Genomic DNA, 14,516 nt, shown 5'->3' on the forward strand with positions numbered 1-14,516 from the left:
GACCTCTGGTCTAACAAACTGTTTTCATTTAATGGGCCTGGTGACAGAGTAGGGAAACCGCTAGCACCATGAAGCCCAGCTTGGGCAAAGGCCTGACTGTGGAACTGGCTTCCTTCCCTTCTACTCCCCACCCCCATTCCAAGGCAAAGCCTGATCTTAGGGAATGGCTAAGAAGATATGGATGTGTGCATCTGTTTGTGTAGGTTTTCTGTCTTGGTCTATTTCTAGTTATATTAAACATTTGAAACTAAAAATAGTTTTTCAGTTTCTTCTATTTCTGGATTATCTGTTTTATCTGTGCTTTTTAGCATACAAAAACCAAGTCAATTGTACCAAAATTAAATAAAATGGTTAAGAAAAGCTCTGATTCAATGGACATGCTGAAGGGTCTTCCCGTGACCCAGATGGTCATCATTTATCTCAAACTGTCCTTTTCTCTAAGGACAAATATTGTGTGTCTTCACACAGATACCTTGTTACATTTTGTAGCCATCCCAGCCTGCACGCTTAAACATATGACACACACTTAAAGTTTTGAACTAAAGCTTAAATCATTCTGTGCCATACAACGTGTTCCTGAGTGAAATCTTAAATTCTTTGACTTCCTAATGTTTCTCCAGTAAGCGTATACCATTGCATGTTAAATGTTTAAATCTTTTTTCCCACGATTTTCTTGCCAAAGTACCTGTTACTTCCTCCCCATTCTTCCTTTGGAGCCAGGGAAAGACAGTGAGCCTAGCCCAAAATTCTTCAGGAAAGTGTTAATGCCTCTTGAGTGCAGAACAGGTGCCAAGTCACAGTCAGTGTGCAGCAGGGACCCAGCCCTTCCCGTGCCTCTTTCTTACATTTCAAAGTTAGCTCCCTGGTCAGAGGAAGTGGAACTGTATAATGGGATTTACGGATTAAATCAATAGGATTCCAGATTGAGGCTTTTTTTTTTTTTTTTCTGGTAGTTGTTTGATTACATAAGTCCTGAGCTTCTGATTTTCTAGTTTTTGTTTTTTCTATGGTAAACATTGATCAATTGTGTGATCAAAATGTCAAAGCCAAAGGAAAAAAATCTAAGAAAGAAAGAAATATAGGATATTCCTCTTCAGAGGCAGAGAACGGTTGGTTACTCAAAAATCATTATTTGTTGACATAGGTCTATAATCTTTCCTCTGCAATTCCAAAGTCTGAAAAGTTTCCTGGGGGGAAAAAAGTCATTTTGTAAGGTTGAATATTCATAAACAGCTTCAGAAATAGTAACATGTTTGATTAGAGGGTACTGCTCCAAATCTCACTGGAAATGTCATATAATATATGCTATATAATCTGTGTTACCACTATCAAATTCAGAATATTCAGATATCCTAAACACTTCCTACCTTACATAGTATCATGGACGTATGCGTATGTCCAGACTCATCAAAAGGAATGCTTAAACATGGGCTATGTTTTTGAGTACAAATTCTACTTCAATAAAGCTGTTAAAAGAAAAACGAATTTCACATAAAGATTATGGGCCTAAAATAGTTGCCTGATCTATGAACCTATAAGGATGCCTGCCTCCCAAACAAAGCCACAGGGTTTAGGGACAGGAAGGAAAGGGATTTTTAAGCTAGATAGATAGGACTTTGATTGGACTTCCCTTAAAAATGACGACTGGCCGGGCATGGAGACTCACACCTGTAATCCCAACACTTTGAGAGGCTGAGGCAAGAGGATCACTTGAGCTCAGGAGTTCAAGACCAGTGTAGGCAACACAGTGAGACCTCATCTCTGTCAAATAAATAAATAAATAAACAAACAAATAAGTGAAGCCTTAGAGACTATGAATTTTAACGTATCACTGCATCAATTCCAAACCTGATCCCATGTCTAATGAAATGTGGCGCAAGTGCCTAGAGTGCTGGGTTCTGTGCTAAACAGTTTGGAAATTACAAAAGTGGATTTTAATATTTAGGAAAATCTTCATCATGCTAACAGGGTTGGCAGAATTAGCAAATAAAAATACAAGAACCTCAGGTACATTTGCATTTCAGACAAACCAAGAATCATTTTGTAGTGTAATTATGTCCCATGCAATAATTGGGACATACTTAACATTAAAGTCATTTGTTGTTCATCTGAAATTCCAATTTAGCTGAATGTCTTCTGTTTTATCTGGCAGCCCTACAAGTTAATAAATTTGTAACCTTGAACCATCTGTTTATCAAGTATTGCACACTTCAATATGGTAAAATGATTTTTTAATTAGAATATTCTGTGTAGTATTGAAACTCCAAAGAGTTAGCAAATTAAATTTGTTTATTCCTTCAGTAATACAACTTAGAAGAGAGAAAATTTATGTTATCGTCTTCTAACCATGAGATCTAGCAGAATAAGTAGTCTTTTGACAAGCCTTGTGTTTTTAAGATCATTCAAGATTATTGGCAACTCGTGTGCAAGTTCACATTCTTTAGTGTAAATTTTTAACAATCCTGATCATTTGTATGGTTAGACGATAAATATTTTGCCTCTGATTTTGAAATGTATCATCCCTGTCTATATGAATATTGCATACTGGAATCTGTCACAGTTTTTGTTTGGGTTACTTGAGACATTTAATTTAAATGTAAAAAATTGACAATTGGGATATTATTTGTAAACGAGGGCTTTTGTACTGTAAAGTAAAGGCATTGGGACCAAATATTTTAAGAATAGTTTTTGGTGGATCCTGTATTAATGTTCTGTGTATTCATTAGAAAAATCAAATTGTAGTTCATTGCTTTTGCCTCTTGCATAACCCTGGGTGGCTAAGCCAATGGGTCTCAACCTGGCTGCATATCAGAAAGCCTGGAGAGATTTTTAAATGCTTGTTACTAAGCCTTCTGTCCCTGGATCTGTAACTAAATTGGAGCCTGGGAAATAGTATATTTAAAAGCTCCTCCACATTGTTCTAATGGGTTAACTGGACTGTGCTACATGAGGACAGGATCCATTGCTCTCTTTTCTCTCATCTCCTCTAGTTTTCTTTCAATTGTTATTGGGCAAATGAACGAACAACTCACTGTGGAAGCAAATATAGGCCTAATTTTACAAACTGATTTCTACCTTAATTTACCCATGGGTAACTTACCTTTGTCTATATATGAATGTGGAACTCTAGAAATGTCAGTCTTAAATATACAAAGTAGGTCAAAACCGGCATGAATTTGTGACCCAACTGGATTTTGCTGGTACATCAAGAGAAGACAAGTCAAAGTAAGAACAGTGCTGTCTCTAGGAAAGTCCCATTCTGTTTGTGGTTTTATAAATGCCCTCGTGGACATCTGGATTTCCCTGGAGTGTTCCAATTCCTACTAATCTTACTTTTTTTCAATAAAGTGAAATGCGTTAAATTTATTCAAAATGCATTTTAGGCTAGGTGCAGTGGCTCATGCCTATAATCCCAGCACTTTAGGAGGCCAAAGTGGGAAAATCACTTGAGCCCAGGAGTTCAAGACCACCCCGGGGAAAATAATGAGGCTCCCATCTCTGCAAATAAAAAATAAAAAATTAATCTGGTATGGTTGTACGCACCTGTAGTCCCAGCTACTTGGGAGGCTGAGATGGGAGAATCAATTGATCCCAGGAGTTAAAGGCTGCGGTGAGCTGTAATCACACCACTGCATTCCAGCCTGGATGACAGAGTGAGACACTATTTAAAAAAAAAATTTTTTTTTTGGCCGGACGCAGTGGCTCACGCCTGTAATCCCAGCACTTTGGGAGGCCAAGTTGGGTGGATCACGATGTCAGGAGATCAAGACCATCCTGGCTAACACGGTGAAACCCCATCTCTACTAAAAATACAAAAAAAAAAAAAAAAAAAAAAAAATTACACGGGCGTGGTAGCAGGCGCCTGTAGTCCCAGCTACTCGGGAGGCTGAGGCAGGAGAATGGCGTGAACCTGGGAGGCGGAGCTTGCAGTGAGCCAAGATCGTGCCACTGCACTCCAGCCTGGGTGACAGAGCGAGACTCTGTCTCAAAAAAAAAAAAAATTTAATTCATTTTTTTTCCTGAAAGTACATTTATGAATGTTTTTAAAAAAGTTATATTCTCTTCCAATTTGGTGTTTGGAAAATATTATTGTGCCTGTTGTAGTTAGAATAGGTGAGTTTACCAATTTAAATATGGAGGAATGGAGTAACCTCAATCTTAGTATTTTGCATTTAAAAAGCAAGAATCCCTAAACCCTCAGATGCCATCTATTTTACATTCACTGTAGAAGGTGAAACTTTCAGCTCTAATTAACTGCTTGCCTAGAGCTAATTTTCCTTTAACAACTTCCTGGGCAATAAATAGAATAGAGGAATATTAATTTCTTTCTGGCTCAAAGTTGGTCTACTTCTGGCACTCACAGGAGTTATATCACCTCTGCGGTCCTATGTGATTTACAGCTGGGCCCACCTGCCACTGGTCTTCTTTCATCCTTCCCCTTTACTTCCTTTGCCCTAGCTTTGGCCCTACTGAGCTTTTGCTCTGGGACCCAGGTAGTGGTCACAGCATTACTGATAAACAGAGAAGCTGCAGAAAGTTCTAATAGTGCTTGCTTGCATATACTTCTAGATGACCTCTTGCATGAATTACGAAACGTTTTGAGCACCTTGGAAGTAAGGCGCTATTTAAATGTAAGATTTTTTTTTTTTTTTTTTTGAGGCAGAGTCTCGCTCTGTCACCCAGGCTGGATGCGATCTTGGCTCACTGCAACCTCTGCCTCCTGAGTTGACGCCATACTCCTACCTCAGCCTCCCGAGTAGCTGGGACTACAGGCACCCGCCACCACACCCGGCTGACTTTGTTGTTGTTGTTGTTGTTGTTGTTGTTGTTGTTGTTGTTATTGTATTTTTTAGTAGAGACGGGGTTTCACTGTGTTAGCCAGGATGGTCTCTATCTTCTGACCCGTGTTCCGGCCGCCTTGGCCTCCCAAAGTGCTGGGCTTACAGGCATGAAAGATTTTTTTTTATTAGTTGTTGATTTGAGTTTATTATTCACAATACAAACATTTGAGAGCATCAGGAATACTTTTGTTATTTCTTCAGATTTGAGACCTGTGTTTTAGGCCAGTGGCTTTCCGTATTATCAAATATCGTATCAGTGTTTTCTATCGAAGATAACTTTAAATTTTAGGGCTTTGTACGTGTGCTATTAAATTATAATGCGTAGTCTTCTTCTTTTTTTAATTACTTTTTAGCTTTCCATTTGGAAGTAGAGTTGCTGCAAACTGGTGATGTAGTACCTAGAAACAGAACTCTTGGGATAAAATTATTTTGCTGTGTAAATAGGGCAATCTTTGATGCACACGCATAGGAAAAAACACCTTTTTTTAGCCAAAGGACAACAAGTATTCTGTATTGCTGGTTTTATTAAGGAAAAAAATAATTCTGAAACTAAAGACTAAATCTAACGGTGCTAGTATATTCAGTTTTACTCTGGATTAGCACACGTGGGCATCCTTTCTGCTGTTAACCATGCCATTGCTTTCTCCAACTCTTGCACAGTTGGTGTGTACAGTGAGCAAACTTACCGTTGAAGATCAAAGAAATTTTCTTTGTAGTCTGTTAAAGTTTTAAGTTGTTACAGAACCATGTTAGTTTGATATATGAAGTAGGGGTCTCAGGTTTATGACTTCTGAATTTAATTATTTTAAGATAATTACATTTCTAAAGCCAAATATACATTTCTAAATTTAAGTCAAAAATGGAGACTCAAGCGAACTGGTATTGATGTCATGTAGTTTTAGATTTGGACCATAATGTCTTTTATACATAAGAAATCATGGCCATTTTGATAAAATGTAGTAAGGATAATTTCATAGGACTATTTCAGAGGAAAATCCTTAAAAAGAGTCCTTCTGTGATGTGCTTAGAAGTTAGTTTTGTTCCTGCCAGTTTATATGAAAGGAATATAAGGAAGGGAAAGTGGGGGGTCATTTCACTTACCAAAGGTCAAATTGTCAAAGTACTTCATAAAGTGCTTTTGTTCAGGCTAATGGTGTTACACAAGGAGAAAACACATCTAAAATTTGTTTCAAGTGTTCAGAGCATCATAAAAAGAACACAGGTTGGGAAGACTGGCACCAAACAAACTGAAGTTTTATTTCTTAATTTAAGAGGTAGCATTGTAAGGCCGTGTAATCACTGTATTAGAGTATTTGCCTGTTATGTCCTGGGGAATGTCCAGGGTCTCACTGGCACATGTGACTTGGAAGGGATTTAGTATTCTCTTCCTTCTCCTTTCTTCTCTGACTCTTTTCTTTTTTTCACAGTCCATGTTTCAGTTTATTTGTATGTCAGTCATTGTGGGAAAGTCTGTATTTCCACAGTCCCTGTCACATTTTTGGTGTGTCTGAGCTGCCTATGCCTCCCGCTCACTGCTTTGTCTGTCTTGCAGTTTTACTAGCTCTCTCAGTCCTTGAATAATCTCTCTGGATTAAGATTTTCTAACTCTGTAAGTTCTGAAGTTTTCCAAATAGCTAGAACTGTTTCAGATGATGGGGATGTCAATCAATACACCTAGAATTCCTCTAACCTGAGAACAAAACCAATAAATTCCAAAACTTGCCATGCAAAGGCCTTGAGCAAGTTAGGCTATGACAGCCCTTGAGGTAAATGCCCTCTTTCCTTTGTCTGGTTCTCTGACAGGTGACTCTTGGCAAGGCTTGCTTATGAATTTGGTTGGCATTTCTTTTATTGTTGGCCAGTGACCAACACTCAACATGACCATTGCTTCCCCTGCTTTTGTAACATGGTAGCAGGAAGGAGGGAGGGAAGGAAAGCGGGAGTCATTGCCATGAAGTGGACTGTGCTTTGAGAATGCAGAAACCCAGTCCCTTTGTCTTAACTTCCACTTATATCCCTTTATCTTAGCCACTAACAAGATATGTTTCTACATTCATAGAATGTCCAGAGTTCGTGTATGTTTGTTTGTGTTAGCCTTGAGAAATGTTCACTAGCACCTGCTTGGGGTGTGAAGGTAATTTCTATTCTATTTTCTGGTTTCTGAACTTCAGGAGAAGGTAAAGCTTGATGCTGAAAGGGAAAAACTAGAGAGGCTTCAGGAGCTTTACTCCGAGCAGAAGACCCAGCTGGACAATTGTCCTGAGTCCATGAGGGAACAGTTACAACAACAACTGAAGAGGGTCAGTAGCAAACAGGAATGCACCAGTTACTTTGCTTTTCATTTTTGTTTTTCACTTAAGTGCCACTTACCTGTGACTTACTACTTCATATAGCGTAAGTTTGCATAAGTTCTAGTCGTTAGATATGTTTAAATGGAAATATGCATGCTAACAGTATATATTATTCCATGCTAATCAGTTTTTAAAATTCCTTGTTAGAATCCTTCTCCTAATTTGTAATGCAAAACTATTTCTGGAGTCATTTTTTGTGTGTCTGTGACAAAAGAAGCAATTTCTGATTTGTAACCAACATCAACATTGTAGCATTTGTATTAACTGACCTCTTCACCTGCATTCTCTGCTGCATCATGAATCCTATTTACCCTTGAATGTTTTGTTCTTTAGCTTGATTTTAGACTCTTGTCCCCAAATTATCCTATTTTCTGATTTGCTCCCCACCAGCAGCTGCTCTTTTGTTTTTCCTTTTCTTTCTGCTGGTTAGTGACATTGAACTAATTAGCCCAATCACAACAATTAAATACCAAGACCAAAGATGCGGGGCATCACTAATGCCCCCAACATCTCATGTGAGCTTCATAATTTTTAAGAACTTAATGCAGCATAGACTTTCTAGTTAAGCTTTATCAAGTTATTCTCCGATCTTTAAGGTTGGCAGTGTTTAACACAATCACATTGGTTATCTTCTGAAAGCAAGACTTCCTAGGTGGATAGTTTCACAAACACGGGCACAGCCACTTAATATTTCATAGCCTTTTGGCAACTGGGTCATTTCCTTTGAACAGCAGCCCCAGTAAACTGCTTCCCTCTGGGGAAGCAGTCGTTAATAGTCTTGGATATCTGAAAGAGTCATATAATGGTAATTTGTCCTAAGTGAATAGCAATTTATGATTCTACCTGAGTATAACAAGCTAGTTTCATCCATATTATTGTGTTTGTACCTTCTTGGGAATGGGGAGGTTGAAAAATTTATTGAGATAACATATCCTTAAACATTCTTAAGATGATCTTTAATACAAAAATATTTGCTACCTCTGAGAACATTGCTAGGTGAAAAAATAACAGTTAAAGCTTTTCAATGTATTGCAGAAGTTGAGAGCATCTTAATAATGATAATCCAACGCAGCTGTTTAAACTGCAGCATAATAGTTTTAGTATTTATTTCTTACAATGTTGGAGCAAAAAAGTTTTACATGTCTTTCCTTTACTCCTTTTATTGCGTACAGTTGAATTTGTTGTAAGAAGATAAAACTTCCTGCCTCTCAGTCACAATTCTCTGCAAATTTTATGATAAAAATGATTGGAAGAAAACTAGTATTTGTAAAGTAATTTTAGTTTGTAATTTGTTTGTGTTTATGCTAGTTAACAAAAGAGATGGGAAAACTAATTCTTTAAATATTTGCTTACTGTTTTTTAACTCTCCTTATCACTAAAGATTTTACACAGTCATTGTAATTCCTTATTTACAGTCAGCAGCATAGTTGTGTATTTTGTCCTTCCCTTCCTCTGGTTATCCATTTATTGTGTTCTTTATCAACATTGCTTCACATAAAAATTGATAGATTCTATTCACAACTTGAATTATGAGTAATATAAATACTGTTTAGCTTAATCTAGATTCTGTAAGATAACTCATAATATGAGTTGTATGTTCCAAAGATTTTGACTACAAAAGGGGAAGGGAAATGATGCAGACAGTCTTTTCCATTAATTGAAGGCAGAGACTTCTTCCCTTTCCTCTCCAAACAGCGTGTAAAATTCTTATAAAACCTCTTTCCTTAGGAGAGATAGCTGGCTTGTGATGGCTGCAGTTCAGCTGATAGTAAGAGGTCTACTAATTGTTTTTCAAGGATGACGACCAGTATAACTCTTCACCAATGCCTTGCCTTAATCAGTAAAAAGGTCACTTACTTCATGAGAAGTAAGTCCTAAAGTTCACGTTAGGAACTTTCTGTGTTATCACAACTTATCTCCGTTTAGACTTCAAACACTTCAGAATATGACTTCACTACAAAGCTTTCCCTTGGGCGTTTAAACTAGATTTAATAAAGCTTATTTTATTATAAATATCTTCATTAGGTGGTAAGTCACACAAAGTAAAAAATAAATGAATAAGAAGAAAGTTATTTTATTAAACTGCATATTGCCTTGAATACTTAAGCTGAAATTGTAGAATGATTTTGTGCATGCAACATAATGACTTATGGCTGGTCTTCCTACCTTTAAATCATTATGTTAGAGTCCGAATATTATTTTCATCTGATATTAGTTTTGTGGCCTGTGGTTGGTATGTTGTTAACATGACCTTACCAATCTAGTAGTTGATATGGGCAAAGCAATCCCTGGGTTACTAATAGTGTAGAAAAGAAAGCTGACGTTAAATGAGAATGAGTCATTTAACTCATCTCATTTGGAAAAAGATAATAGAAATAATCTCATCCTACCTTCTCATTTCATATATGAGGGTATTTAGGCCCATACAGTTTGAATGAATTGTCCAAGACTAATGGACAAAATTATTTTAGAGCCAGTGATAGAAAAAAGGTCTACTAATTGTAGATATCACTGGATAATTTTTTTGAATCAAGACCAAAATCAAACATTTATTTGAGTAAGTATCAAAAGCACAAGAAAATTATCCCAGCCGGGTAACTGTCTTCTTGTGCTTTTGATATTTACTCAAATGAATAGTTGATTTTGGTATCTTGATGTTTTAAAAAAATTTTATTCAGTGATCTACAATTTTACTGTCACTGGCTATAAAATCAATGTATCCATTAGTCTTGGACAAGTCATTCAACTTCTATGGGCCACAATATCCTCATATATGAAATAAGGAGTATATTAGTCAGGGTTCTCTAGAGGGACAGAACTAATACTATACACACACACACACACACACACACACACACGAAGCATCCAGCACAGGAGAAGGATGTAGGCTGGGAGGCTAGGCCAGTCTAGTCTTTTCACGTTTTTTTGTTGTTGTTGTTGTTGTTTGTTTTTTCTGCCTGCTTTATATTCTAGCTGCTCTGGCAGCTGATTAGATGGTGCCCACCCAGATTAAGGTGGGTCTGCCGTTCCCAGCCACTGACTCAAACGTTAATCTTTGGCAACACCCTCCCAGGCACACCCAGGATCAATACTTTGCATCCTTCAATCCAATCAGCTTGACAGTATTAATCACCTCAAGGAGGTTGGACTAGATTATTTCGACTGCCTTTTTCCATATTCCAAAAGTATGCAGTTAAAGTGTAAAAATTAACAAAACCCCAAGCCCCATTTAAATTTTCTTCTGGAGTTGGCCATGAGCTGTTATTACTGCAATTTCTCCTGGTCATACCACATCTATTCTCTTCCTGTCCCTCCATCAGTCAAAGAAAACATAAAGAACTGCATGTAAACTTCTGCCATATACATTATTTTAAAAGTTACTGGAAAGAAAAAAGAAATTGCACAGAATTTCCTTTAGTGCAGCTGTTTTAGGTCCTTTCGTGCCTGGCCTTTGAACTTGCCAGCCAGTAGAGATTTGTAACACTCTTAGTGAGTGAAGTACAGTTAAATTTTCATTCAATTAGTCATACATACTTCACTTTGAACTTCCTGTATATATTATTCTGTGCTCAATTAAACTATTCCTGCCCCCAAATTCCATTCCCAGACTTCTTATTCATACATAAAATCTTGTAAAAGTTTTTATTCCCTCCCTAATAGTTTTTTGTTTAAGATGTATATACACACGTTTTGATGGTTTAGATAACTTGATCAGATGATTACATCAGTGGAGTCTGAGTGCTGAGCTTAGCTTAATTTTCAACTTTCTTACCTAGTGTGCATTATTTTCATACAGTGGTTTAAGTATTTACTACAAATAAATGAACGATTCTTTGACTTTCATGCAGGGTTAAAATAACACATGTTGCATATTAACCAGATGTGGAGTAAGCAACTGACTAGCAAAGTGTATATATTAAGAGCCATATGGCCACTTTGAATGGAGATTACTTATAAGCCAGAAAAAGGGCTTATTCCTTTTTTTAAAATCTCAGTAATCTTTGGCCACAAATCAAGCTTAATTGGAAGACCTTATAAACTTGAGTGTATGTGCCTATATGTCAGCCAGTGCATTATTTCAAAACAGAAGATATTAAGATCTACCACTTGAGTTATTTCTTAATTCCTTAATTCTTTTAATTCATTAATTCTTTCAGAAGTTATAAATTTGAAATGTCTGATAAACTTGAAATGTCAACCAAACATTTGAAATTGAGTGCATATTTTTTTGGAGCCAACTAAAATGTAAAGAAGTGTTAAGAAATGTTGAATATGTTTTTCAAATTGTGTTTTTCCTGCTCTTAAGCTTTGAGAATTCAGTCTGCGTTGACATGATGGTCTTGTTGCTATACGTATTATCAGTTGTAATTACTCAGTAGCTCATAGCTCTGCTATGAATCATCCCTAGAGTAAAAGTCATGGCAGAAGATAGAAATACATTTCATTTTATCAAAAAGCTTGCTTTATCATTAATATGAAAACCAGAGTGGGGGTGGGGTTGAATATTGATATAGAGATAACTTAGCATATAATTATTTATTCAACTCTGTTTGATGATTTGATTGAAGAACAACCAAAAAATGCTTTGGTTATGTTAGTTATGTAGAGCTGTGAGCCACAGAGCCCAGCTGCCTCTTTCTTTTGGACATAGATTATGTATAAATTATATTTATAAAAAAATCTGGCTGGGTGTGGCGGCTTACACCTATAATCCCAGGTGAGTAGATCCAGGTGAGTAGAGGCTGAGGTGAGTGGATTGCTTGAGTTTGAGACCAACCTGGGAAATATGGCAAAACCCCGCTCTATAAAAAAGTACAAAAATTAGCCAGGCATGGTGGAGTACACCTGTGGTCCCAGCTACTTGGGAGGTTGAGGCAGGAAGATTGCTTGAGCCTGGGAGGTCAAGGCTGCAGTGCGCTGTGTTGTGCCAAGGCATTCCAGCCTGAGTGACGAAGCAAGACCCCGTCTTCTCAAAAAAAACAAAAAAAAAAAAAGGAAAAGAAAAAGAAATCTCCTAAACATACCCCATTTATGAATCATGTTAAAGACTCCAAGTATAAGAGGGTGTTTAAACAAAAAGTATATTAGAGAAGAATCTATACAACATGCATCAATTTCTGCATGAATGCAGATGCATAAATATATTCCTATTTTCAAATACCTCATAGGTTAGAGAATGCTTTTTCTAGACCATCTGATTTTCATGATTTCCAATCTTCCTTAAATGTCATCAAGATTATTCTGAGAGTGGTGGTGTTTAACCTTTTGAGTCACCCTTTGTGCCTCATAAAAGCTTTGTTTACACTTTCCAGTAAAAAGGTGTGTACGTATTTTTAATGGGCTCATAGAACCCTGGCTTTAAAACCTCAATTTCCAGTTTTTTAAAAAACAGACTTTATTTTTTAGAGCAGTTTTAGATTTTCAGCAAAACCCAGCAGAAGTTACAGAGATTTCCCATATTCCTTCTGCCCCCACACATGCATAGGCTCCCCTTATTATCAGCATTCTCCCCCAGAGCAGTACAACTGTTACAACTGCTAAACCTCCACTGACACATCCTCATCACCTAGAGCCCATGTCCAAAAGTGTTTTGGTTGCTTATCCCTTTAATAAAATTATTAGAGCATGCATTTCCTTTGTAGATATATGATACATAATCCATGTTATTATAAATATATATAGTGTGCATACCCAAAGAATGTATATATTTAAAATCATGTATACATACTATGCTACTTGTGTATACATTAGAAAACATTTGTTGAGAAACTGAAAAAGAAAATAAACAATTAAAAACAAGTATGAAGGGGATCTAATTTTGTTTCTGCACAGTCCAGCAGATTGTGTTGTGTGCCATCTGGGATACATGTATCCCTATTAGATACCTCTGGTCTGTACGTGTGGCAACTTTTGACTCTTTAGTCTCCATATTAGTCCTATTTTGTATGAAAAATTGAGGAAAAGAAGAGATTGCTCCCTTCCCTTCCCTTTCCTTTCCTTTCTTTTCTTCCTTTCTTTCTTTCTTTTTTTTTTTTTTTTTGAAAGAGTTTCACTCTTGTCGCCCAGAGTGTAGTGCAATGGCACAATCTCGGCTCTTTGCAACCTCCACCTCAAGCGATTCTCCTGTCTCAGCCTCCCAAGTAGCTAGGACTACAGGTGTCTACCACCACGTCCAGTTAATTTTTGTATTTTTAGTAGAGACAGGGTTTTGCCATGTTGGCCAGGCTGGTCTCAAACTCTTGACCTCAGGTGATCCCCCCACCTCGGCCTCCTAAAGTGCTGGGGTTACGTGTATGAGCCACCCACCATGCCAGGCCAAGAAGAATTTTCTTGTAACACTATGTTACACATTTGGACTGCAGATTATGTTTAGATTATTTACTGAGTTGTTTTTATATTTCCTTCTTCATTTTAAAGCCACCCAGTGGGTTTAATGCAAGAATTCTTACGTCCACAGAGAAATCTAAAACTGAGGGTGAAATAAATGCTGCCCACCCCACCACACCCCTTTCGATTCCCTCTAGTAGTCACGTTCTGGGATTTACCTCCAAAAGAGAGTGTTATGTTCTAACCCTGGTCAATATTGTAATTGGAAAGATATCTTGGACCAAAGCTTTTAATAAATGTTTCTTCACATTAAGAAGGTGGTAGTTATCTCAGTGTGTCTTGTTTTCATTCCCTTTTCTCCAAAGGATGCTGACCTGTTGGATGTTGAAAGCAAACACTTTGAAGACCTGGAGTTCCAGCAGCTTGAACATGAGAGCCGTCTAGATGAAGAAAAGGAGAATTTGACTCAACAGCTCCTGCGTGAAGTTGCTGAATATCAACGGAACATCGTTTCTAGAAAGGTACTTTTGCCAGGTGTCATTCAATGTGAAAAACCAAAATATTATTCTGCATAACATAGCTATGCCATATGTCTGTCTGAATATCACATTTGGCAGATTACAGAGTCTGCCATGTATGTGGCAAGTGGTGTTCCAAATTAGACAGATTGAGACATAGTACAGTCATTGTTACATAATGCTGTAGATTCATTTATGAATAATACCTCATTGTTTCATTCATGTGAAAACCAAGTCATAGAAAATCAGGAATTCAGATATTGGTTTTAAATTATTTCTTTTTGCGATCATGGTAACTGGGTTCAGAATAATTCTGTGAACAAAGTCTATTTTGGATTTTTCTCTGTTTTCATTGCGCAACAGTTCTCAAAACTGGCTGATAGCTTATTACCATTAGAAGTAGAATGCCATGTGGATTACTACTGACTCCACCCAACCCCTAGCACTTAGATGTCCAGCCCAGAATTCAACTTTGTTCC

The 14,516-nt window shown here is 37.2% G+C and overlaps 1 protein-coding gene across 2 annotated transcripts in view; it reads left to right on the forward strand.

The window, feature by feature from the left end:
* Positions 1-14,516, forward strand: part of PHLDB2 (pleckstrin homology like domain family B member 2) — a 122,197-nt gene that overhangs the window by 70,776 nt on the left and 36,905 nt on the right. The window contains exons 6-7 of one of the 2 annotated variants that reach the window (XM_030940849.1): positions 7,013-7,141; positions 13,885-14,040. In XM_030940849.1, coding sequence (XP_030796709.1) covers positions 7,013-7,141; positions 13,885-14,040 — 285 coding nt within the window. The remainder of the gene's footprint in view (positions 1-7,012; positions 7,142-13,884; positions 14,041-14,516) is intronic. The other variant, XM_030940852.1, reaches the window with a different exon arrangement.

The sequence above is a fragment of the Rhinopithecus roxellana genome, chromosome 1, assembly GCF_007565055.1.
Source record: "Rhinopithecus roxellana isolate Shanxi Qingling chromosome 1, ASM756505v1, whole genome shotgun sequence".
NCBI classification, from domain to species: domain Eukaryota; kingdom Metazoa; phylum Chordata; class Mammalia; order Primates; family Cercopithecidae; genus Rhinopithecus; species Rhinopithecus roxellana.